This window comes from Chaetodon auriga, chromosome 19, assembly GCF_051107435.1.
Source record: "Chaetodon auriga isolate fChaAug3 chromosome 19, fChaAug3.hap1, whole genome shotgun sequence".
Lineage (NCBI taxonomy): Eukaryota > Metazoa > Chordata > Actinopteri > Chaetodontiformes > Chaetodontidae > Chaetodon > Chaetodon auriga.
In genome coordinates this window covers 8,178,412-8,204,117 of record NC_135092.1, presented here as the reverse complement: position 1 = coordinate 8,204,117, position 25,706 = coordinate 8,178,412, and the positions used below count along the sequence as shown (strand labels likewise).

General features: G+C 40.9%; 4 protein-coding genes across 6 annotated transcripts in view; 1 reads left to right on the top strand and 3 right to left on the bottom strand.

Annotated features, from left to right (window-relative positions):
• The window catches only part of il11ra (interleukin 11 receptor subunit alpha), a 44,767-nt gene extending 39,911 nt beyond the window's left edge, over window positions 1-4,856 (bottom strand). Inside the window, exon 1 of the mRNA XM_076758445.1 lies at window positions 4,726-4,856. The gene's annotated coding sequence lies outside the window, so the exon portion shown is untranslated. The remainder of the gene's footprint in view (window positions 1-4,725) is intronic.
• Window positions 4,857-8,720: 3,864 nt separating this feature from the next.
• LOC143338519 (L-cystatin) lies at window positions 8,721-13,187 on the top strand. Of its 2 annotated transcripts, none has more exons than XM_076758971.1 (5): window positions 8,721-8,840; window positions 8,960-9,171; window positions 11,816-11,967; window positions 12,066-12,167; window positions 12,298-13,187. In XM_076758971.1, exons 2-5 carry the CDS (start codon window positions 9,087-9,089, stop codon window positions 12,394-12,396), a joined length of 438 nt encoding a protein of 145 aa, XP_076615086.1. In that variant the 5' UTR covers window positions 8,721-8,840; window positions 8,960-9,086; the 3' UTR covers window positions 12,397-13,187. The 2 variants fall into 2 exon arrangements, with proteins under 2 accessions (XP_076615086.1, XP_076615087.1); XM_076758972.1 differs by having other exon boundaries at window positions 8,966-9,171; window positions 12,298-13,186.
• On the bottom strand, window positions 12,949-15,765 carry LOC143338367 (hatching enzyme 1.2-like). Its single transcript, XM_076758723.1, has 8 exons — window positions 15,694-15,765; window positions 15,151-15,169; window positions 15,011-15,073; window positions 14,771-14,911; window positions 14,443-14,560; window positions 14,164-14,342; window positions 13,919-14,000; window positions 12,949-13,141 (listed from the first exon to the last, which is right to left on the bottom strand). Exons 1-8 carry the CDS (start codon window positions 15,760-15,762, stop codon window positions 12,949-12,951), a joined length of 864 nt encoding a protein of 287 aa, XP_076614838.1. The 5' UTR covers window positions 15,763-15,765.
• A 1,517-nt stretch (window positions 15,766-17,282) lies between these two features.
• Window positions 17,283-25,043, bottom strand: rassf6 (Ras association domain family member 6). Of its 2 annotated transcripts, none has more exons than XM_076758969.1 (11): window positions 24,968-25,043; window positions 21,792-21,868; window positions 21,474-21,552; window positions 21,070-21,230; window positions 20,475-20,569; window positions 20,071-20,270; window positions 19,868-19,969; window positions 19,373-19,424; window positions 19,166-19,284; window positions 18,476-18,573; window positions 17,283-18,244 (listed from the first exon to the last, which is right to left on the bottom strand). In XM_076758969.1, the coding sequence occupies exons 2-11, from the start codon at window positions 21,860-21,862 to the stop codon at window positions 18,169-18,171; spliced, it is 1,053 nt and encodes a 350-aa protein (XP_076615084.1). In that variant the 5' UTR covers window positions 21,863-21,868; window positions 24,968-25,043; the 3' UTR covers window positions 17,283-18,168. The 2 variants fall into 2 exon arrangements, with proteins under 2 accessions (XP_076615084.1, XP_076615085.1); XM_076758970.1 differs by lacking the exon at window positions 24,968-25,043 and adding an exon at window positions 22,154-22,299.
• Between the last annotated feature and the right edge of the window lie 663 nt (window positions 25,044-25,706).

The window sequence follows — 25,706 nt, the reverse complement described above, 5'->3', positions numbered from 1 at the left end:
CCACCATTATGTATTCAACCATCATTCAGCCATCATACAGGGAGTCTTTTGTAGAACTGACGGCAACTTTAGCTGTGGAAGGAGCATGCCTCACCATTCCGTGGATATAAAAATCCTTATTGCCTAGCAAATACAACACTTTCACTATCACCACACTATCACTCTGCTTACTGGTCAGCTGACTGCAAAAGGAGCCACGGCTCCAAGCCACAAGATCAAGTGGCTTGACCTTGTGGCTTGGAGCTGTGGGAACTGTCACAAATGTAGACAATCATAACAGAAGATGAAATTAATAAATGAGAGTGGGATTAAATAACTTACAGCTTTTTCCTCAAATGCTCTGAACAAATGAGCAGAGCTCCTGGTAAGTATGAGTGGGGATAAAGTGCATGAACAGCAGCACAAAGGAGGAGAAATACCCCACTCCAGGCCCCTCAAAATTGGTTTAATATCAAGAGCTGGCTCTTTCTGTCTCTGCCTCACGCACACGCGCACACACACACATGCACACAGCAAGATCGGTATGGCCTCAGACCTGGCAAGCAGCACTCAAGTTCTTGGAGCAGCTTTTTCTCTAATTTAAAGTTGATTGCCGTGGGCCCTCTGTGTGTGACTAGTGAAATATGAGTGTGGAGAAGAGAGTATGGAGGCTTGGACCGAGTTTAGCTCTGTGTGCTTGTGATTATGTGAGTGTGTACGCACTAAAGTTTTGGATCGTCTGAGCTTGTGCCGATGCATGTATATGTGCATGCACGAGTCTGTGTGAAGGTCTAAGTGGAGCCTTTGCATACTTGTGTGTATGTGTGTGCGCTTGTGGTTTTTGGCCGGAGCTAGTACAGAAATTGGACTGCCAGTGGGAGCTGTCTGCAGGGAATCAGGCGAAGCAGAAGGAGAGCTGTACCTTTCTCGAACTCGAATGAGGTGTTTGGAGGTGAGTTTAACTCAACTGAGCTGTCCTAAAAAATGAACTGAAATTAAGTTACAACTTTGAAGGTCTATATTTATCAAAAAAGGGAAAGCAAGTGGAAGGATATTGAAGGAGCAATGGGGCAGACGTAGGTTGAATCCCTGTAACTGATTTGTTATTCCTTTCTAAGCATTCATGTGACTAATCCTGTGATAACTTGAGAGCTACCCTTCAAAGTCACTCAAAGACTTCGAGCAGTTAACTTTTTAAGGCAAAATTTAGAGCCATCTCGAGTGCTTTTTATAATAACTAAATAAAGTAAATGTATCGCATATGTTGCCTTAAAGCCTGAGTGTATACACTTTGTAACTTTCAGCAACACTGTATATTTTATCTTTCACCCTGACTGGCTCCAAAGGTGGCAAAATGTGTAGATGACAGCCATGTTTGAAGTAAGGCATTTCTCTGTTCCCAGAAATCCATGCACCTTGGATTTCCCTTTCTTTTTTTGTATATCCCAGTAGCCCCTGAATCCAAAGAACACATCTGTTCACTGAGTGTATTTCTAAATAATCTTTTTACAGATTTTCTGGTCACAAAGTTTGGAAAGCAAAAATACACCCCAGTTTTACTTTAATAGAGACAGAAAACCTGGGACTCTATGGGTAGACTAACTTCCCAGGGGTAAACAGCAAGGTGCCCAGTGTCTCTTGTTTTTCTGACCTTGTGTATATTTTAGTTTCACAGCAGTAAAGTGGTCAAGAGAGTGGAAGACCTGATGTTCTGCGAGACAGTTTCCAAGCCAGCTTTCTTTAATGTAATATGAATCTGACAAGGTAGAGATTCAAAACAAAGCAAAGTATTCCTGATCAGGCCACCCAGTCTGTGAAGTGAAACGCATTAACAGTAAACACTATTGTAACTGACAGAGATACTGCAGGGAGTGGCAAGGTTTGGCACCCGTCTCCACAGAGCCCAAAGTGACGCTGGCAAGGACGAATCAACAAAAGCCAATCTCTCTGCAAAGACTCAGCTGACAAAGTTAAACTAGCTGAATGGATTTTAAAGCAAAGACATAAATAGTGATCAAACTCTCATCACAAGACTGACTGTCTTTTTGTTTTACCACCACATGGCAGTGGAAGAGGCAAAACACCTCAAGATGGTCAGCAGACAGCCAACAAGCTACAGTCTGTGAGTGTGAACTCTTCCATTTCATTTCTCAAGAAACCAACTGTGACAAATCACCTGCCTACAAAAGAGGGAAAATCATAGATTGGCCAATGCAGGTAACTGTGATTGGACCAACCTATTCAAACAGCCAAATGTGATTGGGACAACTTTACCCCAAAAAGATGCAACACAAACTCGGACCATCCAACAACTGATCATGACTCCTCTGTGCTGAAACCAATAACACCTTGCGCAACTTCTAAGCCTATTACAACTGACTAAAATCCTTAATTAATCCCCAAATTCCCCCCTTCGTCAGCAAGGAGTGTAACGAAAATGTAAAAAAATATATATATATATATTCTTTTACATGTCATTTGAATTATTTTACACATTAATTGGATGCAGTCACATGCACACTACAGGGTAATCACTGGCGTAGCTCAGCTTTCACACATATGTACATTCACACATCATGACCTCATTGATTCGTATCATATGTGTCAATTTCTCTGAAAATTAAAAAAAAAAAAAAAAAATCAAAAGAACCACATGACTCAAAAACTGAAATACGAGTTTAAAAGTTTCAACCCATGGATGAAAGCATCCCTCTATGCCCTCCACTCCGTACAATATACAACATTTTCACTGTATCGTCTCCTTAAAGCAACACAGACCCGTCTGGTTGATAAACACAACTGTACGCTGGTACACGCGCTCGATTTGTGGGTAAGGTTCAAATTCTGCCACTGATAAGCAGTGTGCAAAGCCTCTTTTACACGCGGTTTCCGATAAATTACTGTGATAACCCTTCAGGCACTGCCAGTGATTTTAACTACTCATGCATGCAGCTACATTTAGGAACATTTATGTCGTGCACCTTTTCACACAAGGGACATTCTAGCAAGATAAAGGTAATGCAACACTTATGGATGCCATAAAACTCCAAAGAAGATGATCGGGCAAAGACAGATTAATGTACGCAGTGGAAGACGCCTCAAATTATTTATTAACATGGCGAGCAAGGAGCTGTTTTTGTTCGGGTTAGGGTTAGGGTTATTCTTGTACTGTATTTAATATTCAACAGGTTTGCAAGACAAGTGATGTTTTTTTGAGTCTTATGACTGTTTTGCTTGCTCCACCTGAAAGCAGCTTTCATCAGACGGATGTTTGATGCATGTCCCTGCAATGTTACTGCTTTCACTGACACCAAGGCATGTACCCAGAAATGTTACCGGGACATGAGGTGGGAAATTGGAAGTACAGATTAACAATCCATGCTCCCATCCACAGATGACCCCAAGCAGGACACGGGAAGGACTGCACGTGCGAAAGGGGCTTTGCACAGCGATGCGGTATCCTAGATCGCACTTTTAAAACTTCCTCCTGCACAACTTGGCCTTGACTTTCTTACTGCCTTTAAGCTATAGAGGATATAGCATGAACTTTGACCCACTTTTCGCTTACAACGGGGAAACATTGGAGAGAGGGCAATAAACTGAGCTCATTTTCAGCATAAGAGCTCACAGCCTCGTCTCGCTGGCATTCCTCCACCACCTACCTTCCCTCTCCTCTGCCTGAGACACCCCCAGGCTTCGTCTTTCTGCTTGGTCTGTTTGCATTCCTGTTGAGCTCTATTTAAAGGCTTGATCACTCCACTGGCTGGAGGAATGCACATCTGTAGTGAGACCCTGTCCCACTGTCTGTCCTTTTCTCTGTGTGTGTGTGTGTGTGTGTGTGTGTGTGTGTGTGTACTGTATTTGTTTCTAATTGTGGACGCGGTGCATTAACCTTTACAGTTGCCCTGAAACGATAATTGTGCATATAAATATACAAATAGGGACAGCGGGATGAAGACTAATGTTTATCACATCAACAAGTGCTTTTGGATGAGTCATGATTTTCAACGCTTCATCCACACACTGCCAAGCGTGTTCCTGTGGTTACTTTTGAGAGTTGGAAGCAAAACAAGTAAATGAAAGCCAACGTAACAACAGCGCTTTTGATGTACTGAGCTCTCCACCTATAAAGAGACAAATGTACAGTATTGCATACACACAGGAACATAGCTCACAACCCACACAAAGTGACACATACATTGCAGCAGGCTACGATGAGCCTGTCATAGGTCATTAATATATTACAATTTAAATGAAATTTCTTCCATAACATATAATGCTTTGCTTGTGTGCCTCCACTTTCTTCCCATAGTTTTCACCCACAAAAAGTCTAAATTCAATTTGAAGCCCAAACACAGCTGTAGCCACATATTCCATAAGTTTTCAGGGAAGAAAATGCTCAGCTTCTCTCATAATTATCAGGCATGAAATTACAACACATGTAAGAATAAAGCCATTCATTTCTGTGACACTGTTGGAGGCATAATAACAGGGCATGTAATTAAAAGACGTGTTACCGGGCAAGTGTTCAGGGTGCCACACAAGCTAAAGAGGGACGAACATGTAAGCTAGCAGCATGACACATCCCCACTGTGAATAACATTGGAGTAAATTTCCCCTCTGTTCCCTGCTGTCCCGCGTCGTCAGGCGGATAAACTTTTCGCCCCCCATACGCACACACGCGCAGCTTCCTAGCCGCTAATACCCCCCAACCCGGTTTAAACAGGTTTAAAAACCAAAACTTACCTTGGAAAATCTCCCCCGAGTCAAACAGGCATTATTATGTTGTCGCCTTCCATGGCTGGGAGTTGGTCGAGTTGTTCTTCGGCTCCCCGGAGAGACTGGAGACAAGCTAGCGGGGCAGGAGAGCAACAAAGTCGGACAAGGAGGAGGAGGAGGGGTGAAAGGAGGCCAGACGAGTCGGCCGACGGCTCGTTGGAGGAGCCGGCTGTCAATCAGCGGGTTGAGTGGGCGGGTCCTAACTGTAAGGGATTATGAGGCTGAGCTATCAGGACTGATCCCAGGTCTGAGGGCTGAGGAATGTGGCATGGAGAGGCAGATGCAGGTCTCCTGCTGACAGATTATGAGGGTTTTGATATTCGCATCAGTTTTCATGTGATATTTTGCAGCACCCAGGTGGGATTGGCAGCTGTGTGCAAAGTTTTTGTTTTAATTTTAACTAATGCAGTTATAGTAAATAAGCATAGCTATAAAACACACTGTAATTTTAGTTTCTAATTCAGTTCATAAGTTGATGTACAAAGGCTCTGAATATACCAACGATAATCCACAAATGCTGCTCTCCTCCACCAGCTCATCACGGTCAAACAGATCACGACTGGAGTGGCATCACTCAGAAGATGGAGCCACTCATATAAATCATTGCAACATATGTCTTTGCTTTGTAAAACCATGAACCACTTACCAAGCAAATCAAGCTTTTCAGGTTTCACACAGGCATCGAGCTAAACTGTGAGTCTGCAGGAGGCAGGTTCCTGATTTATTAATTTATTAATTTATTAATCCATCAGTTATGTGGCTTACCTGTTATGTGATGAGCACAGAAACACATTAAATCCATTAATGGCTCCAGTGTTCTGTGCATTAGCAGACAATAAATTGGATGATGGTAACATCTCATTATCCAAAGCCGTGACCCTTTGTCCTCGCTCGTAAATGCAGATGGAAAAACACATCCATCAATGTAACACAGTCCCATACACAGCCACAAAATCACCGGAGGGTAGAATCAACACCTCTTTGGTAGAGTGTCAACAGAAACTGAAGCGTTTAGGCTTTGCAAAGGTAAGATTTATTGTAGCTGTGTCATATTGGATAGCATTCAATTTTACAGGTGTACCTGATATACTGGTAAGTCAATCTATACTGTAATGTTTAAAATTATGACACATTTGGTTCATTATTGATTCAGAGACACATATCTACTCATTTTATTTTCATATACCAAGTATATGATATTAGAATAGTGCACAGAAGTAGAAGCTGTGTGCTCTATTTCAGGCTGTTTATTTCTGAAGCAACTTTGACCTTTGACCTGGACAGACTGGACAAGAACAATCCGCATGAAAACTGTGGCGGTTGGTGTCCAGTCCACTCATTAGGCAAACAACGCTGACAGCAATTATTCGGCTGAAAGAGGGGATTTCCAATTTGAACGAATCCAGACACCCCCCGAGTGACCCTGAGCTGTCTGCTGCAGCTTGGAAATGTTATGCTACATCTCATTAGGGACAGGAGAGCACTGAACACCAAGCTGGCTGATAAAGAGAATTCATTTTGCTCTCTTTGCCAGTTTGGGTTAGAATACCTATGAAATGTCGTGTAATTTAGTGCAGTATTTTGCGTAACCCAGCAACAAGCACAACCTTTTTGAAGCTTAGAGTGTCACATTTGTTTGGGTTAATCCGAATCTTTTGCACATTTTGACCGTAGCTTGTGGTGTTGTGGGACCGGACTGCATCTGCTCCTTCTTTTCTGACTGCTTGTCCATCTGCATGGTTCTTTTCTTTCTTTTTGTGTGGCACTTGGTTTATCTGCCTGTCCATCTGCTGCACTGAATCAGCCAACGTACCTGCCACTCTGTTCCCATCTGCCTATCCTTTGTCTCACCTGTCTTTATCTATGCTTCCTCTGACACGGCTGTCAGATTTCTTTTCTGTACATCATTTAGCTATCTCTATGTTGTTTTTACTTCTAACTTCTGTGTCTGTGTCTGTGTAATCTTTCATCTCTCTCTGTTCTTGTGCATCATGCTTCTAGGCTTCATATAAGTGATTATGATTCTGTCTTTATTATGCATATTATATTTTCAACAGGAAGTAAATCATCTTCCTCTTCAACCCTCACTGCTGTTAGATTTGTAATAACATACTGTATGCTGGTCATCTTTTATGGACTGACTCAGTCCAAAACTAACCAGTGTGCATGTTGGACCTGCTTAAAATCCAATATTTTGAAACTTCTTCAAGGAGCTAAATTACATGCAGTAACTTAACAGTCAGGAGTAATTACTTCTAGAGTTGCTGAAAGACACAGTGACTAATGAGGAGAATGAGCGTACAGGTATGAGCCTCTCTATAGGACGTTTGCTCTAATCAGCAGGCCACAGTGCCTTTAACGATTGATGTTAGTGCATTACCTAACTATGAAAAGGGTTAATTTAGCCTTGCAAACCACCTGTTGCATAATGTGATACGATGTTGCTTCCCCCTACTGGGTATTCTGGCTCATTACATAGAGGAATCAAAACAGCTGGCAGAGCAGTGCATCAGTACATGAGCACCACAGATATCAGGAAAAATTAGATCTTGTCCCTAAAACTGTGTACAAAATGTTATTATGTTGTACCTATGTATGTATATTTAAGTGTATTTAGATTTATTTGCTACTTGAACCTTTTTAATGATAACAAGCTAAATTCCCTTTTCATTTAAATCTTAATACTGGAGCAGTAACAAGCAGCCAAGACTATTTTAATGGATAAGTCCTACTTCAGTTGGACAAAAAACTAAGAGACAAACAAACAGCTATTCATGCAACCATCAATGCCCACAGTCAAGACTTAAAACTGAGCTGAGAGAATGGAAAGTTTTATGACATTTAAATACCACTACCAGATGCAAAAAAAAAGCACTGTGATTTTTACTGATTAAAGTAAGACAACCATTTTATGCCTTTTTATTAGTAAGCAGGGAGAGAGAGCAACCCTGTCGTTTAGAGAACTTTGTCTAAATGATTGGTGGAGATCAAAACAGAGCTCAAAAGGAGAGTGGATATAGGGCTTACTTCCACCACGTGGACAGAAACACATCTCCAAATGAATGCTAATGCTGCTCTGTGTCTGTTGGATGTGAAAATGGGCAGCTGTTTGCCAACACAGTAGCCTTAAAAACTTCATAAACCAATAGTATGTCAGAGCTGCATGTCTGGCAGATTGTTGTGGAAGTCCTCTGCCTCCTAGTTGCCCAAACACTTTTTTTTTTTTTTTTTTTTTTTACCAGGCAATTAACCAGCAGTTTATGAGTAAAATGATGGAGTGTACCTCTCTCATTTACTGGCAGACAATCAGTGTTTATTGGAATCATAAGGAATGTACAACCAGCTTTGGAAGCACAATGCAGAACAAGCACATCATTGATGCACTGCTGTTAACCATCACTCTGTTTTGAAGCTGAGAGGCACTCTCAAAAAGTATCACCCCTTGCTGTTACGTCATGAGGACATGCAGCTCATTCATTCCACTCAGTTCCATCCATTGGTGTTTGTGCATTTATTCACTGCTATGAGAACAGTTAGAACACATGATAATGTCCTGGACAGGATGTTGGGAACTGATGTGTCATGTGGTCCTGCTGTGTGCTATAGTCTGCACAGTGACTCACCACAGGTGTAACCATCTGACACTGAGTCAGATCTCCACAAAAGTTTGCTCGTATAAAGAAACCAGCAACATTCACATAGACCCATCACACGGGGAGGCTACACACCCACCCACATAACACACATGAATGCAAACACACAAAGCAGCACAGAAAGACCAGCACATACACAATGACACCCATCCACCCTGACCCTCCCACCAGTGTCACACACACCCTCTGTCACACACACCAAAGCCGCTGATGGTCGTGAAATCCCTACATGGCGTCATTGGCAGTGGGTGGGTGTGGTCTTGACCGACTCGCTAAACATACCAGAGCTTAAATGCTGAACAGCCACTGCCATTCACTAATGACACCCTCCCTCCTTCCCTCCTTCTCTCACTCATTATTCCTCTCAGCCGGCTCACTGTTGCTCCAGCATTCACTTGGTGAAGTCCTGCTTTTTTCAACATCAGAAAGGTAAAGACTTGTGATGTTTCTCTCTTTTTCACACTTTCTGGCTCTACTATTGACCTTGTTTTCCCCAATAACAACCTTCTAAATCTCTTCCTGTTTTGCTGCTTTCTCTGTGGACCCAGACACAGTTTCAGTTTGCTGGTTCAGCTCAAGCAAGGTGATCATCTGAAGCCTTTTTTCGGAGAGCCACCCTTCACCAGCCTTTTCCTTCAGAAAACCACAGCGCAGTTTGGTGGTTAATAAGTAAAGATGTCGCTCCCGTTGTCAGTGCTGATATGTCTCGTTGTCCAGCTGTGTATGGGAGATCAGCCTGTGGAGGAAGTCATCACAACAAGTAAGTGCTGATATGGATAAGAAATATGAGTGCAAGCATGGGGGAGGGCAGACTCTCTAGTTTGATATCACTTTCAAAATGTGTGTCATTACATGAAAGAACAACTAGAATCACAAACAGGTAAATAATATGTGGCTAATCTAACAAAATGACGCATAACCTGATAACCTGATGTCATTACCCTGCTGGTTAAACCAGTTCAACAAGTTCACAACTCTATCCTTGAGATCTAGATGAGTCTTATACAGTTGTGTTGAATGAATTGTTTATTCTTGATCTGGATCCCCAATAGCTTCCTCAGTGTGGAGGCTAGTCCTCCTGTGGTCCACATAAAAAAGACAAGAGCAATAATAAAGAGAACAATTTCTAATCGCAGTATCAGTAAGACAGGAAGATGCAATGTAAGCCAAATTTAAAGATCAGAGAGTAAGTGACATGAACAATAACCTGTGATGAAAACAAAAATATGGCACCAAATAATGAATAACAGCTAAATAACTATTTGAGATTCATCAATTCATTCAAGAAAATCTGGTTTTGATGTGTCTGATGTTAGTGGGGAGTGTGCTCCAGACAGAAGAACCTCGTGGGAAAAAAAAAAAGGGTGGTGCATTTTTCCAGATAATGGTTTACATGAATAACAGAATACTAGATTTTAATTTAGCCTCTACAGTTAGCCAAGATAATTTGTGTGCAATATGAATGTCAGCATGGTGATCATCCACAGGATAAAATGGTAGGAAATGGAACGTGCACCGTAAAATTCAGCCACTTCCTACATGAACAGTATAATATGAGAATATTTTGTGCTTATTTTCTGTTTCAAAAAGGGAATTTAACCAAGTATCTTTGAGATTCTAGTATTTAACATGCCATGTAACATGTGTCAAGATTATGGGTTATGACAGCTGGTGCAGTTTGAGAAAAGTAAATAATAATACAACAGAGACTAACTTTGTGCTGTATACTCCCTGTTTTGAATAAGAACATAGAAAAACAGGCAGGTTAACCAAGTTTACTGAAAGGACAATAGAACTATGAAACAATGACAGCAGCAGCACTGTGTCAAAATCATGACCAGCAATCTAGAAAGCAGCCACACAAAACATTCGTATGTCTGCCAATTTAACTTGATGTGCTTATATGGCATTTTCAATACAATGAAATAACACTTAACATGCAAAACATAAAATAAAAGATAGAAATAATATGTGTACTATTCCAATAATAAAACAATAAAAATAGACAACAACTCAAAATAATGAGAAGGAGGTTTGTTTCCATCAGCTGGTGCACTTTCAATGTCATATTACATGGCTCTTACAGGCCATACTGAACATACAGTAATAATTAAATTCTGATTAAAGTGAGTCAACATTTAATTATTTTAAACAATTAAAAAAGAGCTGTGCTGTGCGGGCATTTAAAACTGCGTGGCTGTATGATGCAATGGCCAAATAAACTGTGCGTTTATGCAGTCAGTCTGCAGACAGTGACTCTCTGCTGCCGTCTGGTTGGGTAGAGTGAGTCAGAAAGTTTGGCGAAGCCAGCAGTGAGAGAAAGTCGTCATTAGTCAGATACTATTTAACGTGGCAGAGTGGAGTTTGGTTTGGGATGAAAAGTAATCAGTCAGGGCCCCTCAACAGGCTTCCTGTTCACCCATTTTGAACAATGTCAGTGGCTTGTGTTGGTGAAATTTGTTCAGCTGAGCAGAGGAGCAGAGAAGCAGATTCAGATTCGTGCTGTGCTCAACAGGATAAATCAGTTAGTAGAAAACTGCACATTTGATTCAAAGTATAAAAGTATACATATGGTGCATTGTGCTAATCTATCTTGAAAGTTAATAGATAAGTGAAAGCTTCTTGTGGTGCTAAAATGAAGTCAGGTGATCACTAAATTCAATGGGATTCATCCTCCAGGTACCATGAATATCTGTACTAAATTCTTCTGTTGTCCATCCAATTGATGTGAAGACACTTTTTTAATAAAACCTTTCTGTAGAAATTCATCTGATACTTGTTGAGATATTTCAGTCTGGACAAAAAGTGGTGGATCAACTGACTGATGTTGCCACCCCCGGAGCTCCACCAACTGTTACTGTGTAAGGCATAAACAAAAACCAAAACCAGCATCAATTTGATTGGCTGGGCCACCCAGTGTAGAAAAGCTGCAACAATTGTCTCCAAATCCTCTTTCCTGATCCTTGAGAAAACTGGCGTTATATCCTTGGCCTGATGATTGAGGCTTGGTTTGGCAGAGGAGTGGAGATGGTTTGGAAGTGTAAAACCAGTGTTAGCATAAAACTGGCTGAATCCAGGATTTGGTGGTCTCATAGTTTCCAAGCCTCTGATTGATGTTCTGCACTGAAACAGCAAATTTTCAGGATGAAGGAGCACAAAAACCCCAAGAGAAACACACACAATCATAACACTTAACAGCTGACTGATTGTATGACATTTGTTTAAGTACCAGTGTGCTTTTCACTGCATGTGTACAGTATGAATGAGTGCATTTCTGTAGACTACGGTGAGCCACTTTAATGGTCTGGTATTGTACAGAGAATATAGAGAACATGTCACTTCATGAACAGCCGTCATGCAGTTCTATGGAATTTACCTTGTGTCTGTGTTTAATGTCCTCATAGAGAAGGTGTCTCTCCTGGGAGGCTGGTTTGAGAGGAATCCAGAATCAACTGAGGTCAAGGAGGCAGCCCAGCATGCTGTGAAGATGTTCAACACACACTCCAAGAGCAAGAAGATGTTCAAGCTGGTCTCCATCACTGCCGCTCAGACTAAGGTTACATTAATCACATGCAACATGCCACATCGCCACCTTGTAATTCTATTTTAATGTCACATCATCTGATAGTTTTGTCCTCTGTCTCATCTCATCAGGTGACCAATGTGATCAACTATAGGATCGATGCAGTCCTGGGAAAAACTAAATGTTTCAAGACTGAAGACCCTGACCTGGACAGCTGCAGTCTTGAGGGGAAGGTATGTTGGTTTGTTTGTTTGCCAGGTTATATTCAACTTAGCTATAATTCTTTTTTTAGGCTGAAGGTGTTAGATTTTGGAGATCTTCCCAGTCCCCATGTAACAGTTATTGTTGTTTCCCCCTCCGCAGCAAATGAAATGCCGCTTTGAGGTGGCGTTCAATCACAGCAACAACACACACGAGCTGGAATCACAGATGTGCACCAAAGTTGGGAAGAAGGTTCAATAGTTTACATCTGTTGCTTTGACTACCTTTTTACATTTTGATACAATGTTAAAGTTTTCTCCTGAATAAATGTCCTGTAGCTTATTGATTTTTTTTTTTTTTTTTAAAGATTTTCTGTGTGCAAAGCGAACACTTGGTATCATTGCTTAAAATTTAAAAAACAGCAAATCGTTGCTTACTTGAGAAATTCATCAGTCCTGCTTAAGGGTGCTGCAGTCAAGAGATGAAGAACGCATGCATTATTATATCAATGTTTATTGAATTGGTGGGAGTTTTGCACCATAGAATCAATAATATGATTGCACACACTGCAGAGCAGAGTCTTCATTTTCTTTCAAACGTCTGAAATGGAAAAAAAGAGATAAGTCACCACAAAGTGTATGATTCTCTTGAGCTGTGACTTCAAAGCATAAATCTGTTCCCTGAATTCAGACCTTTAAGTTTACATGGCATGCATGCTATTAGTCTGCATGCTGTTTCCTGTATGTAACCCCTCTCTCCAGCTCTTTCTCCAGATATGTCTTCCATTCAATACAGCAGAAAAGCCTTAAAAATTTATTTTAGTACATTTTCCCAGAGACGGTAGAATATCCTGTATCTGTATGCATTTCTATACTCACTGCAGTTGTATAACCTATTGATCCTGAGGATATCAATATCAGACATGTCATCCCTCTGTCCAATTGGCACAGAGGAGTCTGGGATGGGAGTAACGGTGTCTGCTCCAAACACTGATGCGAAGGCAGTCCTAGAGAAAAAAAAAGTGAAATGAATTAAAAGTTATATACTGATGGAAAACTGTCATTGTTTGATTTATTGATAAAAGTGGTGGAATATTTCAGTGCCATGCCAAAAACTTCAAAATTATTTCTCAAAGATAGCTCCTTTTTTCATTTACTGTATTTTTTATTTGGCCTCAGGATCTTCTGTCCTCTCACATGCCAAGAATAAGATGAGCTGCAAACCACATGCAGGGCTGGAAATTAAATATTGAAGCTGCACTATTCAATATTTTTATATAACCAATGGATTAAAAGTCACTGTGGAATGTCAAAGGTGTCGCTAGCAATGATGAATCTGCAGAGCGTTATCATCCAACTCTGCAGGTCCCCTCAGTTCTACACAATCTTTTAGCCTCTTTCAGCACATTGTTGTGATTTTATGGGCTACAGCTTTTCTGTTTTTGCTCTGTGTCAGCACTCTCATTTCAGATGAAGACAGATGTTAAAAAAAAACAAAAAAACACTGTACTTCTTGTCCAACAACAAACTGCAGACAGACAAAGTTAGTGGTGAACATAGTGAAGCGTTTAGCAGCTTAAGAGTCATATATTTCCCTCAGGAGTTGGTGGAGACCAAAAACAGAACTAAAAGGTGAGTGACGACTACTTCTATTGGCCAAGTGACCAAAGTGACCAGCTGCTTGCTGATATGTTCACCTCATACTTCATGACAACATGAAAAAGTAAATAAACTAAATCAAATATCTCGCTAACAATACTATAAATGATTTAAAGAGATGTTACCTTCCATAATGCATGACAGAGGAATAGTCATATGGTGTGTTCAAGTTGTTGGTGTCCATTTTGTTGAAGTTGACTGCATGCACTGTAGAATAACACAACAGATATAAATATATAAAATCCAGAGTTTGAGTCTGCATGAATGAGTATCAAGAAGGTGAAAACTTGAACAAAACTATGAAGAACTATAAAAGAACACAACATATTTAGCGGCCGGCTGTGCGTCTGCGTTGGGGCTTCGAGCTCACCTGCTGGGACATTTTCCCAGTTGATCCTGACATACTGGTCCCTGTCGCTCCGAGTATGCTCATGGTGGAAGCCAAGCGCATGCAGGAGCTCGTGCTGAATGATCCCATGATCGAGACAGCCATACGCAGACAGAGAAAGCAGCTGCTGCCCTCCGTCTCTGCCAATAGTAGACCAGCACCTGCAGTTCAGGGGATGATAGAGAGACAGGTGTGAATCCTGACGTGATGGCGCATAGAGTACATTACATGGACCATCAGCTCTACTGTCTCCACACTCACCCAAGTTCATTCTCAATGCTGAGATAGTCAGGCTGGCCACGATAAGGAACAAAGCGAACACAGGTTTTTTTGTGGAAAGTTTCCATAGCTTTCTCAATTGAGGCCTTTTCACTGTCATCTACAGGGAAAACACGATTAATGTCAGTTTATTGACATCAAACTTGACTACTTGAGACACACATGGTCAAACCTTCTTGATATATTTAAGACTTCTCATGTGTAAATGGAACATTTGCCATGCTGACTTCCTTTCTACATGTCTACAAACGATTAATGTGATGCTATTATTGACACTGTAATTCTCATGAACGAGTTCCTCAGCCCTTACAGAAGGAATCACTGAGGCGGAATGGTACTTCAACCAGTCCACTGTAGGATTTCCTCCATTTACAGAAGTTGCTCCAGCATTTCATGGCGTTCCTCTTCTTCGAAAGAGCGACGTCACCTTGCACCAGCATATGATTGATGCCTGGAGTGAGACAACATGCCGGCAGCGTGGTAAATACATTGGCACAGATAAAAGCACAAGGTGAGCATTGACATTCTTCCATGAACACATCTGTCTTACCTTTATTTACCTCCAGAATTCTTGAAGTTATGTCTAAATGATAATGCTCCTTGGTCTTCATACCTGAGATTAGAAGATTCAGTCACCGAATATGAAGATTTGTTGTGCAATAAGATGGTAATGAGGAAAATATCTGTTACCTTCTTCATGTGGCTGCACCTGCAGAGACAGAAAGTGAACATAAGCAGAAAAAATGTATATATTACCATGAACTTGAACGGCATATTACTTGGATGCTCTCATTTATTTCCAGTATTGTGTCAGATTACATTATATACCCAAATATCATTTTGTGTGTGTACTATGTGTGTGTGGCTCACTTGTCTTTTTTCCTCTGTTCACATTAATCTTTCTGTGTTGATAATATTTCGTGGCTCTATAGTCAGAAGCCAACACCTAATTTGAAAATGCAAGTGTGCCAGTTTAAAAAAAACACACCATGCTGAGAGCAGATTTTTGGGAAATGTCGCACTGTAGTGGGTAGAGTCACTTTATCGGGCCTGTGGGCTCATAAAGCCATAAATGGCCATTTAGGAGCTTTTTCTTAAAATAGATGAGAGTGAGTTGAGGTCATTGTTTTCTGAGTTCACAGCTCTGCATGTTTAGAGTCACCTGTTTTTGCATTCCTTTAACATTATAAAAACAGTTATATAGAGGCGCATGTGTTGTGTCATATGTCTTACCGAGCAATTGTTTTGAGCTGAGACGCCCAGCAGCAGGGACAGGACAGCGGAGACAAGAAACAGGTTCATCTTCCTCACGTCGAAGATCGTCTGGGTGGAGAAGGTTGTGGCTGGCCAGAAGTGACCGCAAAGTTTGCAGTCTTGGTTTTATACCACAGAAAAAGAAGGAACTGTAAACAGATTAGCTGTAAAGGAAATAAACTGACCCCAAAACAAACATGAAAGAATAAGCTCCGACAGGAAACGCCCCTAATATTTTCAGGTGGTAGTCAGATGAGGCTTTGCAAATTTAAGATAAAAAGCTTCATTTGTTAAATGGGTATGTACATATATATATGTGTATATGATGGATTTCTTAATCAGAAAGCACTGATCATGCATTAGATCTATGCAAGCTGATCTTCTTTGCTGAAGGAACGCCTAATCCACCGTGAACACACAAAGCAAAATCTAAACAATGCATAATGCACTCGACTACGCCCACTTGTCTACACCCAAAGGTTTCACATGTCTTTTAATAGAAAATATATCTTTTCACAGTTTTGTCTCTCCAGTCTGATGGGAACTAAGCAAAAGTTGGAGTTGTGTAAATGTGTGCTGTCAAAAAAAGAAAAGAAAAGAAAGGAGACTAAGTTTATCAAGTTCCAAATTAGCTACAATATTTCACTTTCTTACAGTGTACAAAATGCACATTTCAACAAATTAATTAGAAAAACTGAACCTCCTTCTTCAGTTTTAACCTGGTTGACAAAAATAACACATTTATTATTTCAGTAAAAGTTAATGTACTGGCATAGAGGCTGGATTTTCTTCTGAGATGGAGATCACCCAACCAACATCTCTGGATCTCTACATCAGTAAAACCATGCCATGCCACACACTCTTTCCATTTCTAAAGGGCAGACTGGTTTGGGCTGCTTGGCGAACATCACATGGAAACTCTATCCTTCAGTAAAACAACCAGCTACCATTTATTCTCATTTGGTCAGTCATCATTTCAGAGGAAAATTGCACTCAGGTCTGGGTAATATGAGGCTGTCTGGTGGGCTGGCAAGCCTTTCTGAAGTTTAAACAGCCCGTGCAGCACTGCTCACTCTACAAGACACCATTATTCAACTATTAGAGTGACAGTGTTTTCCCACTTGTAAGCAGTCTCTTGTTTCCCCAAAAGCGGCTTTAGGTAATAAAAATCACCTTATTCCAAACTGCCAGACGGATTCATGCAGCATGTATCTCTTGTTTTTTTATGGCTGCTCCATTTGAACAGAATGGAAATAATGGAGCTGTTCTGTGAATCATGTCAGATATATTTCCTTAAACACTTAGTCTGACATATTTGCTATCTTTGGATCAAAGGTTTGGCTGCACAGAGTGATTTGGTAGTGAACAGAGCACCAAAGTCTGGGTGAGGCTCTGGTAGAAGATGTTTAGCTTCAACAGCCATCTCAGAGACAAAGCAGATAAGGTAAAATAAGCATTACTGCCGTCCTTGGGGAGCGCCAGAGGTCGGCAAGAGCCTGACAGTCAGTGAAGGCAAACAAGTCCTCAAGGGAACAGGAAAAACCAGAAACAGGCAGTGACCATAAATAGCCAGAAGTACAGAGGATTGAGTAGCGTGGCTATGGGGGCAAAACAGATGATGAGGTTTTGTCTCCAGATGTCAAAGCTGGCACAATAACGTCCAACACTTGTTTCCATTGTGGTCCTTGATGTAAACAGAGTACAGATGTGTGAGTCCAGGTTACACTGTGCCATTGTGCTACAAAAAAATATAAACACTCCAAGTCAAACCTAAATCGTAACAAAATTACATTCTTTATTTCCTTAATTAGCTAATTATCTGCTTTTGTGCTGAAGGGAAATTTATTCCAATTCTTGGCACCACAGGCCCTAAAGGAGTAAGCCACTATGTTATTAGTAAATGTAACCATTTGCACTGAATTTGTATGATTCAATTTGTACATTTGTTTATGCATATAGATTCATTCACTGATTCGAATTAACTTCTGAAATATTCCAGTGGAATAACTCAACCAACAAAGAACCCCAAACATCAAAGGTCATTCTGGTCCCAAACTTACATTTATTAATGAAAACGCAACACTGATTTACAGCTATTTACAGGAGTTCTCGCAATATTAGCTTGAACTTATTTTACAGTTTCAGAATGTGAAGCAAAAGAATCAGAGTGAATAAAAATGATATCAGTGAATCTGCTTGCAAGACCTGAAAAAGTATTTTCTTACTTATTGTTTATCTGTAATAGTGTCAGTATGTCATGTGGTATTTCCCGTGTTTCACACCAAAAACTTTTAGAACTTCAACCCTGTTTTTAAAGCTAAAAACATTGTAAAAAAAAAACAAAAAAACAAAAAAAAAAACACTGTACAGAGTCCTCCCCAGCTCCTCTTTCATTCTTCATGTGGTGCTGTGGTGGATGACTGGTCCTGGGTCAGTGATGCAGATCAGCAGCCGTCAGACACTGGTTTCCACGTGAGGTGACATCTTATGGTTCAGCATATGGGACAGGAGTCTGTGCTGGTGGTGGTACCTGACACACACACACATACAACAAAACATTCAAACACACCATAAGCTGCATATCAATAAAAGCTTATGGAAAATATTGGCGCCATCAGCTGCTGTAGAAGTGTTACTACACTTTCAAATGACCGAACATAGCCTGCGCACATCTGTAAGCAGTTGTTGTATAAAGATGCGCGTAAAGATGCTGTTGTTTGATTTTGTGAGTTGAATGCCTAGTAAAAGGTCAGATACTGACTTGCCAATGATCCTCTGTATCTCTCTGTTCTCCTCCTCTCTGAGTTTCAGCAGAACTTGCTCTAGGATAGGAAGCTCCAAGTTCAGGTACTGGGCTACCTGTGAGGAGAGGAGAGGAGAGGAGAGGAGAGGAGAGGAGAGGAGAGGAGAGGAGAGGAGAGGAGAGGAGAGATGGTTTACACAGCCTTTAATACATTCACTGACTCTGAACGTCTACATCATGAGAAGGAGTCACATAACAACTTCATAAGAAACGTTAATACGCCCTGTAGCTACACTGTCATTTCAGTGAAAACGGGGAAGACAATGGAACATTATTTAACAGCCCTGTAATTAAGAACCTGAACATAACCCATAAAACTCTAAACTATTTTATAGTTACTGTTAGAAAAACACCCCGTTCTTCCCAGGTTAAACGCAATATTTTGCTTCCCAGCAACAAAAAGAATGCAAAAAAACAAACAACAGCAACAAAGATGGAAAACATTCAAACTATTTTTACAATAACTGTGTTGTATAAGTAGATTTTGTGAATATGTTGTAATTCTAAAAGAAATTAGAACACAAAAATATTTCATTTGAATTCATTTAAAGTAGGTTATCTAGTTTGGGTATGCTGAACATACAATGAAGCGGTCAGGATCTTTTCACTCTATGTCAGCCCCTCAGGAGGCAGGGCTAGAACACTCACATCATTGCTGACTTCCTGTTCATCCATGTCCATCAAAAAGATCCTCATGATGTCATCAGAGGGTCCCTGTAGTATGCGTTCCCACAGGGGCTGGTCCCTGTCAGTGAGCTTCCTCTTTTCTAAACAACAAACGCGACATCAGTGAAGCATTTTACTGGATTACATTATCTGATGATTCATTGGAACTGTGGAACAGTCAGACTGTACCTCCACTCTGGTGAACACAGTACAGAGCAAACTCCTGAGGATCGTTCTCTATCTGGAGGAAGAGCAGACGAGAAAAATATGTAGACATCTATTGTAAATCCCTGCTTTGGTTTACAAAGTAAAAATGCAACACTAAAAGTAAAAAGTACTTATTATGCATTGAAATATTAGATTATAGAAGATGTTTTTGGATTGAAATCACTGCTGTATTATTGCGTAAGTGTACATGACAATGTATTTTCCAGCTAATCCAAGAGGAGTTTTAAATAGCTTAGTTAGTTTAGGAAGTGGGAGAATTTTCCTGCACCAGTCCTTCAGTTCATCAGTTAAATTCAAATCCAAAATCACCTAATTTGGAGAGATTTCACTAGGCAGGAAGGGCATGAAAAACTTGTCATCTGAAAGTAACTATAGTAGTAAGAAGTTGAAATGAGTAGAAAGTTCCTTCTGTGCCCTGTTATACTGTCAGTTTGAAGACGGTGCACAAAAGCTCACCTTGAACTTGTTCAGCAGCTGTTCAATGACCTTGTTCGTGCTCATCTTGCTGGTGATGCGAACTTTAGTTGGTGTACCGAAGGATGGCGTGAAGATAGAGGTCTGCAGAGGTCAATGAGAAATTGGTGAGCTCTAGTACAGATGGGAGTGAGGGAAAAAGAGACACATATGAAGAGAGAGGGGAGGAATGAGCAGAAATCTACCTTATAGTTATAGAAGTGTCCATTGATAGAAAAGCGATGTTGCCTTTCTTTCTCCCTCTGTGCTGCTGACTTTCCCCGACCTTTTCGCCTCTTGACCAATGAAGCGTCGCTCATGCAGCGAAACAGGTTGGACTCCGCCTCCAGCTCCGAGTGCTTATTCCTCATGGGACGCAGCGTGGTGGTCTCATAAACAGCCGGGCCTTCACAGTGTGCATATTCAACATTTCGTATGAATAACAATCCAAATATCATGTGGAAAAACAAAACCAACAGGGTTTGTTTACTGTCTATAAATTGCTTTCTATCAGGAATTAATTAGGATTCTGTGCCCTCAAAACAATCTGCACATTTGAGATAACACTGAAAACACTGTGGAGGTATAGGAGGATATTAAAAAAAACAACCTGGTAAAGGACTGGTGACGACCGTGTCCTGCGGCGTCTCAGCCATCTCATCTATGTGGTGAAGGTCAACATATTCTCCCCATCGAGTCATACCCCTGCAGAGAAGAGACTTCAAAATTATCCCAGTAATGCGCCGACGGAACTTAAGTTTGAAATGCCGTAATCTTGGCATGAAATGTTTGATTCACACAGCTGTTGATCTGTTTCATTTTATTTCATAGTCTACTGCGTGAAGGATGAGCGCGCTGCAAATTATGACCTGCAGCAGGAGCTACTCAGACTTGCTCATGTGGAGAGCTGCATTAAGTGGATTACGGGTTGTTCAAATGTCAGCATGATCCCTCCACTGTGTTAAGTACACTTTACAGGTGGTTAAACAACAATTATGTCTATCTCGTGAATCCCGAAGCTTGTATTTGCATCAGGGAGCCTGAATAATTATGGTTGGCAAATTTGGCAAGTACAAAATCCATTGCATATTTATGTATCCCTGTATAAAGATTCTTTTGTTGGCAAAATGCAGTGCAAAGGTTCCAAAGCCCATGTATAGACATATTAGACGTATTAATAATATGACACAAAAGCTGAAAAGAACCTCTTGTTTCCAAGTGGGCTGACTGGACTGATGGGGTCAGGGGGGATGAGAGGAGCAAGGGGAAGCGTCTGTTTATCGTCCTGTATTTTCAGCCTGATGGGCCTCCGCACTCCCCAGGAGATATTCAGGCATCCCTCCACCACCACCTCTCCATCAACACCCTGTTACAGAGACAGAGCCACAGACACCTGCATGGTGTGTAACTACAGGCGTACATTCAATTAACACGTTGTCCCTCTTTATGTTCAGGAGCAGTTACGATGAAAATACAGTTTTCACAAGAGGAGAGACGCTTGTTCTCTTATTCATAGTCAGTCTCCTATGATACACAGCTGAGAATGAAGGCAAAAACAAGGCTGAGTTGGAGAAAATATGAGCTGAAGTAAAACATAATCGGACCATACCTGAGAGTAACTGAGGTGCAGTTGAGTCTGGTCCTTTAGGAAGCAGTTGTAGGTTTTCAGCAGTGAGAGAAACTCTGCTCTGAAATGAACACAACAGCAGTGGATGACTAAATTCAGACCATGACACAGCACAGAGCAGCACCACACAAGTTATGTAACTCTAATGTTTTTGTATCCACCCTCCAAATATGGCTGACTTCTAAATAAACATCAGATTTTGTCTCTTCTGAGAACCCAAGATGACCATCATGTCTCCTTATGTCTATGTAACACATACTGGAGCACATTCAGCTCAGCAGACAGCCAGCAGTGACCCACCTGGACAGCGTCCTCCCGTCCCCTGCCTGGATCACTTGGAGACAAGCGGCTTCATTCATCTCTGGTTGCATCAGCTACTGCAGAGGGAAAAACAAATGAACAAATCAGTCACCGCAACAGCTTGTGTAACCGCACCGTAGACATAGTTAAACCTGGAGCTTGAAGCGGGCGACAAACACTAGAGGCTGCAGACTTGTTGAATGCCGCTTCAGCCAGTGTTTGACCGCTGTGTGCGTTCCTAAATAAAGACACCTGACTAGTATTGTGTCAGCATGGAGCTGCACAGTCAGTGGATTACACCACAGCTGGACAAACCAACACAGAGTCACTCCTCCCAGAAATAAATAAAATTAGAGTCTTACCTTCTCTAACATGAAAAATCAGAGCTCTCCTCTTGATTCAGTCTCTTTGTCTCTCTCTGTCTTTCTTCTTTGTGTGCTTTAAATATCTCTTTCCTCTCTCTCTCTGTGAAGTTGTTGTGTTATATTTATCCCTCTCTCTCTCTCTCTCTCTCTCTCTCTCCCTTTCTCTCTCTCTCTCTCTCTCTCTCTCTCTCTCGCTGTGTGTGTGTCTAGCCGTGCCTTTGCTCTTTCACTTTCTTTTTTTGTGCTTCTCTTCAAGAGATTTAATAACAGTACTCCACCCAGTAACCAGTGATGACAGTGTAGAGCCGGCCATTTGTTTATTCTTTGGTCAGAGACACTGAAGCCTGCGCCTGCGAACAGAGATTGCTGGAATATCCACGTGGCTTCTCTTCTTTTAACTTTATCGCTTTTCTTTTTCTACATTTTTCTCTCTTTCTTTCTGTTCGTGCTTTTTGGTCTTTTTTTTGTGCCTTTCTGACACTCTTTCCATCTCTCTGTCTCAGCCTGTTTGCTGGAAAGAAATATCTCAGGTATTCAGCAGCTGTCGTCCCAACAGCCCCACCACTCCCCACCACTGACTGACAGTTCAAGAACAAAAGAAAAGGTGCAGTACCTTCCCTGCAGAGAATGTAGGAAATCCCACATTATCAAGCCAAAATTAAATTACTATTTAAAAACAATTTTACCTGTGAAATGTCCATAAACAAAATGGGCCTATGTGTGAATTTATCACGTATGCTTTGTCACATGCGATAAAGTACATGTGAAACATCTGGTAACAGATGTGATCTCACATAAGGTAAGTTTGATGTTAAGAATTAAAAATTGGAATTTTTACATAAAACACAGAAGTGCAATTAAGAAGAAGTCAAAATGAATAAGATGAAAACATATGCAATCAGTATAAACTCCTAAAAAAGTATAAACCCACATGGTGTGGTATATCATATGTGGTCATGTGGTCAGCAGTGAACCAGTTGTGGTGACTATGATGAAGAACGGTGAAGCTATAATGACACAAAAAGAGGAGCAAGCTAATGTTGGGACTGATGTTACCCTTTACTGAATAAAGCTTTTATGTTTAAGACAAGTTTATTTATAGCCCAATATCACAGATCACAAATTTGCCATAAGGAGCTTTACAGTCTTCATCGGCTTTATTGTAGAATTTGTAAAATGTTGTGTGTGTCAGTGTGTAATAATAGAGGTCAGTTTGTGCATGATGCCTGCCTGAGAAACACTGAAATCTGCCTTTCTTTCTTTCTTTCTTTTTCTTTTTTTTTTTGTTAACCACAGCACACACACCGCTTTGGAGCAGCTCACTTGCTCATTTGTAAATCCCGGTTGCGCACAGTGACTCCCAGGTGTGCATGTTCGTGTCTGAACAGACATGAAAAAGGTTTACAAAGGTTTAGAAGAAAAGCCTCTTCATTGCAGAATAAATACAGAACTGAAAACCTGGAAGACAGAAGCAGCAGAAAGGATTCCTGTGCTGTTTTTGGTACAACATGTGCATGAAGGTCTCGTCTACCTCTGACTTGAACTCATGCGAGCACTTAACTGTGTCTTTCAAGTCTCAACATGCAGAGTCTAAGGTCCCCTGGAGCAAATTACATCCAAATGGTGTGTGTTTACGTGTGAGTCTTCATGTGTGTACTTGTGATTTGTGAATCACATGCATGTCAAAAATCAACGCAGCATCAACAGTAAAGGAGAACTACTGGCAAAAGGTCAACATTACAAAGTCAATAATGTGTTAGAAGATATTCACGACAGGCACCGATCCATTCGGAGCAGCAGTCTTTTAAACTTGGCTCAAAGGAGGAAAACTGCTCCAAGCCAAAGGATCTCACCAAACACGTCTATCAGTTTTTAAAGCGCTTATAAGAAATAGGTCATTTGTGCAAGACAAAACATCTTATTTAGAATTTTTACAAGCATGTGTCGCTGGCACTTCCTCCTATTCAGTGGTGGAGAGTTCCACTTCACTTCTACTGAGGTATTACCAGCTGAGGTCTTTCTTGTGATAGTGCAACCTGCTGCTGGAGAAGTGAAAACATTCGTGAACCAAAGCGACTTAACTGGATGAATGAGGTTAAAATTCTACATCCTGACCTCGTGAGGATGATATGGAGGGCAGAAAAGAGGGTGCAGTCCATGTGCACAGTGGGATATTGTAAAACTGTGAGCTGGAATAATGTAGCCAGCGGGGGAAAAGCCAAGGAACACCACGACACACCCAGTGACTCCCTTTATTGGCTTCCTGTATGCCACTCCCTCTCTCCCTCTGCCTCCCTATCTCCCTCACTCCTTTATCCCTTTGTGCTGTATTTTACCACTCGGTGTTTCTCACCCACATGCACAGATTTCACCTAAATATGTAGTGTTAGTATGGTGCCCCCTGTTGAAAGTCTGTTTCTCTGTTGGGTTCTGTTTCATTTGAATAAAAAGGATCTACTGTGCTATGCTGATTGACTACCCATGTTTTACACATAGTTTAACACAACACAGTATATTTGTTACATGTTTTAACAAACTGAAATACAGCAGACCCATACATTGAGTTGTAAATATGTATCAGAGTTATGTATACATAGAGAGAGAGTTATGAAAAAGTCATTAATGCTATTGAACCGCACAAATGTACATCAACAGTTAACTTTTAAGTCTTGTTAATTTTGACTTGTTACATCAATGCCTGCCTCATGAAGTTGACAATTTAAGAGGAGTAAGCTGGTCGATATCCACATAATTCAACACACACTTTCACAAACATACAATAAAGATGATCAAACAGACATTCACTCCTACCTGGCCAGTCTGTCAATCTCCAGACAAATAACGCTGATTCACTCCATGTTTGAGGTCTTGTACCTTCTATGTGTGTGTGTTTGTGTGTGTGTGTGTGTGTGTGTGTGTGTATGTTCGTAGGTCCAGAGTACAGTGCATCTGGCAGGAGGTGAGCTTATGTAGCACACTACAGCAGCTGGTTAATTATTACAGAACACGTTGAGACACCGTTGAGAGGGAGTGGCTGACTGACACCAGATATGACTCTCCTGCTTTGTGTATGTGTGTGTGTGTGTGTGTGTGTGTGTGTGTGTGTGTGTGTGTGTGTGTGTGTGGTGAGAGAGAGAGAGAGAGAGAGAGAGAGAGAGAGAGAGAGCTAACCAGCGTATTGACAGTTTGTTGTTAGCCAACATTTAAGGCTTTTCCTCATCAAAAGCTCCACCCTCATTTTTGTGTATGTGTAACAGGTACTAATGAAATACAAAATCATAGCCATTAAAACCTTGACATGTTTAAAGCATTCATGTTTCAACCAATCTTTGTCTTTGATCAGTTGGTTCAAATCATATCTAAAAGCCAGGGTCTATGTTGTTGTCATAGATGATCATAAATTACCATGACATGTGGAGTCCCACAGGGTTCAATTCTCAGACCACTATTATTCAGCCTGTGCATCCTTCCTCGAGGTCAAATATGTCATATATGACAATAATGTTGCTTATCAATGTTACGTAGACCAGATAGAAATCATTGTATTTGG

Coding starts and splice junctions, on each gene's coding strand:
- LOC143338519 (XM_076758971.1), top strand. CDS start 9,087: ATGTCGCTCCCGTTGTCAGTGCTGATATGTCTCGTTGTCCAGCTGTGT. Junction 11,968..12,065: donor TCACTGCCGCTCAGACTAAG/GTTACATTAATC, acceptor TCATCTCATCAG/GTGACCAATGTGATCAACTA. Junction 12,168..12,297: donor GCTGCAGTCTTGAGGGGAAG/GTATGTTGGTTT, acceptor CCCCCTCCGCAG/CAAATGAAATGCCGCTTTGA.
- LOC143338367 (XM_076758723.1), bottom strand. CDS start 15,762: ATGAACCTGTTTCTTGTCTCCGCTGTCCTGTCCCTGCTGCTGGGCGTC. Junction 14,001..14,163: donor CTGGGAAAATGTCCCAGCAG/GTGAGCTCGAAG, acceptor GTTATTCTACAG/TGCATGCAGTCAACTTCAAC. Junction 13,142..13,918: donor TCTGTCATGCATTATGGAAG/GTAACATCTCTT, acceptor TTTTTTCTCTAG/GACTGCCTTCGCATCAGTGT.
- rassf6 (XM_076758969.1), bottom strand. CDS start 21,862: ATGCAACCAGAGATGAATGAAGCCGCTTGTCTCCAAGTGATCCAGGCA. Junction 20,570..21,069: donor AGCCCACTTGGAAACAAGAG/GTTCTTTTCAGC, acceptor TCTTCTCTGCAG/GGGTATGACTCGATGGGGAG. Junction 19,425..19,867: donor AGCTGCTGAACAAGTTCAAG/GTGAGCTTTTGT, acceptor CTCTTCCTCCAG/ATAGAGAACGATCCTCAGGA.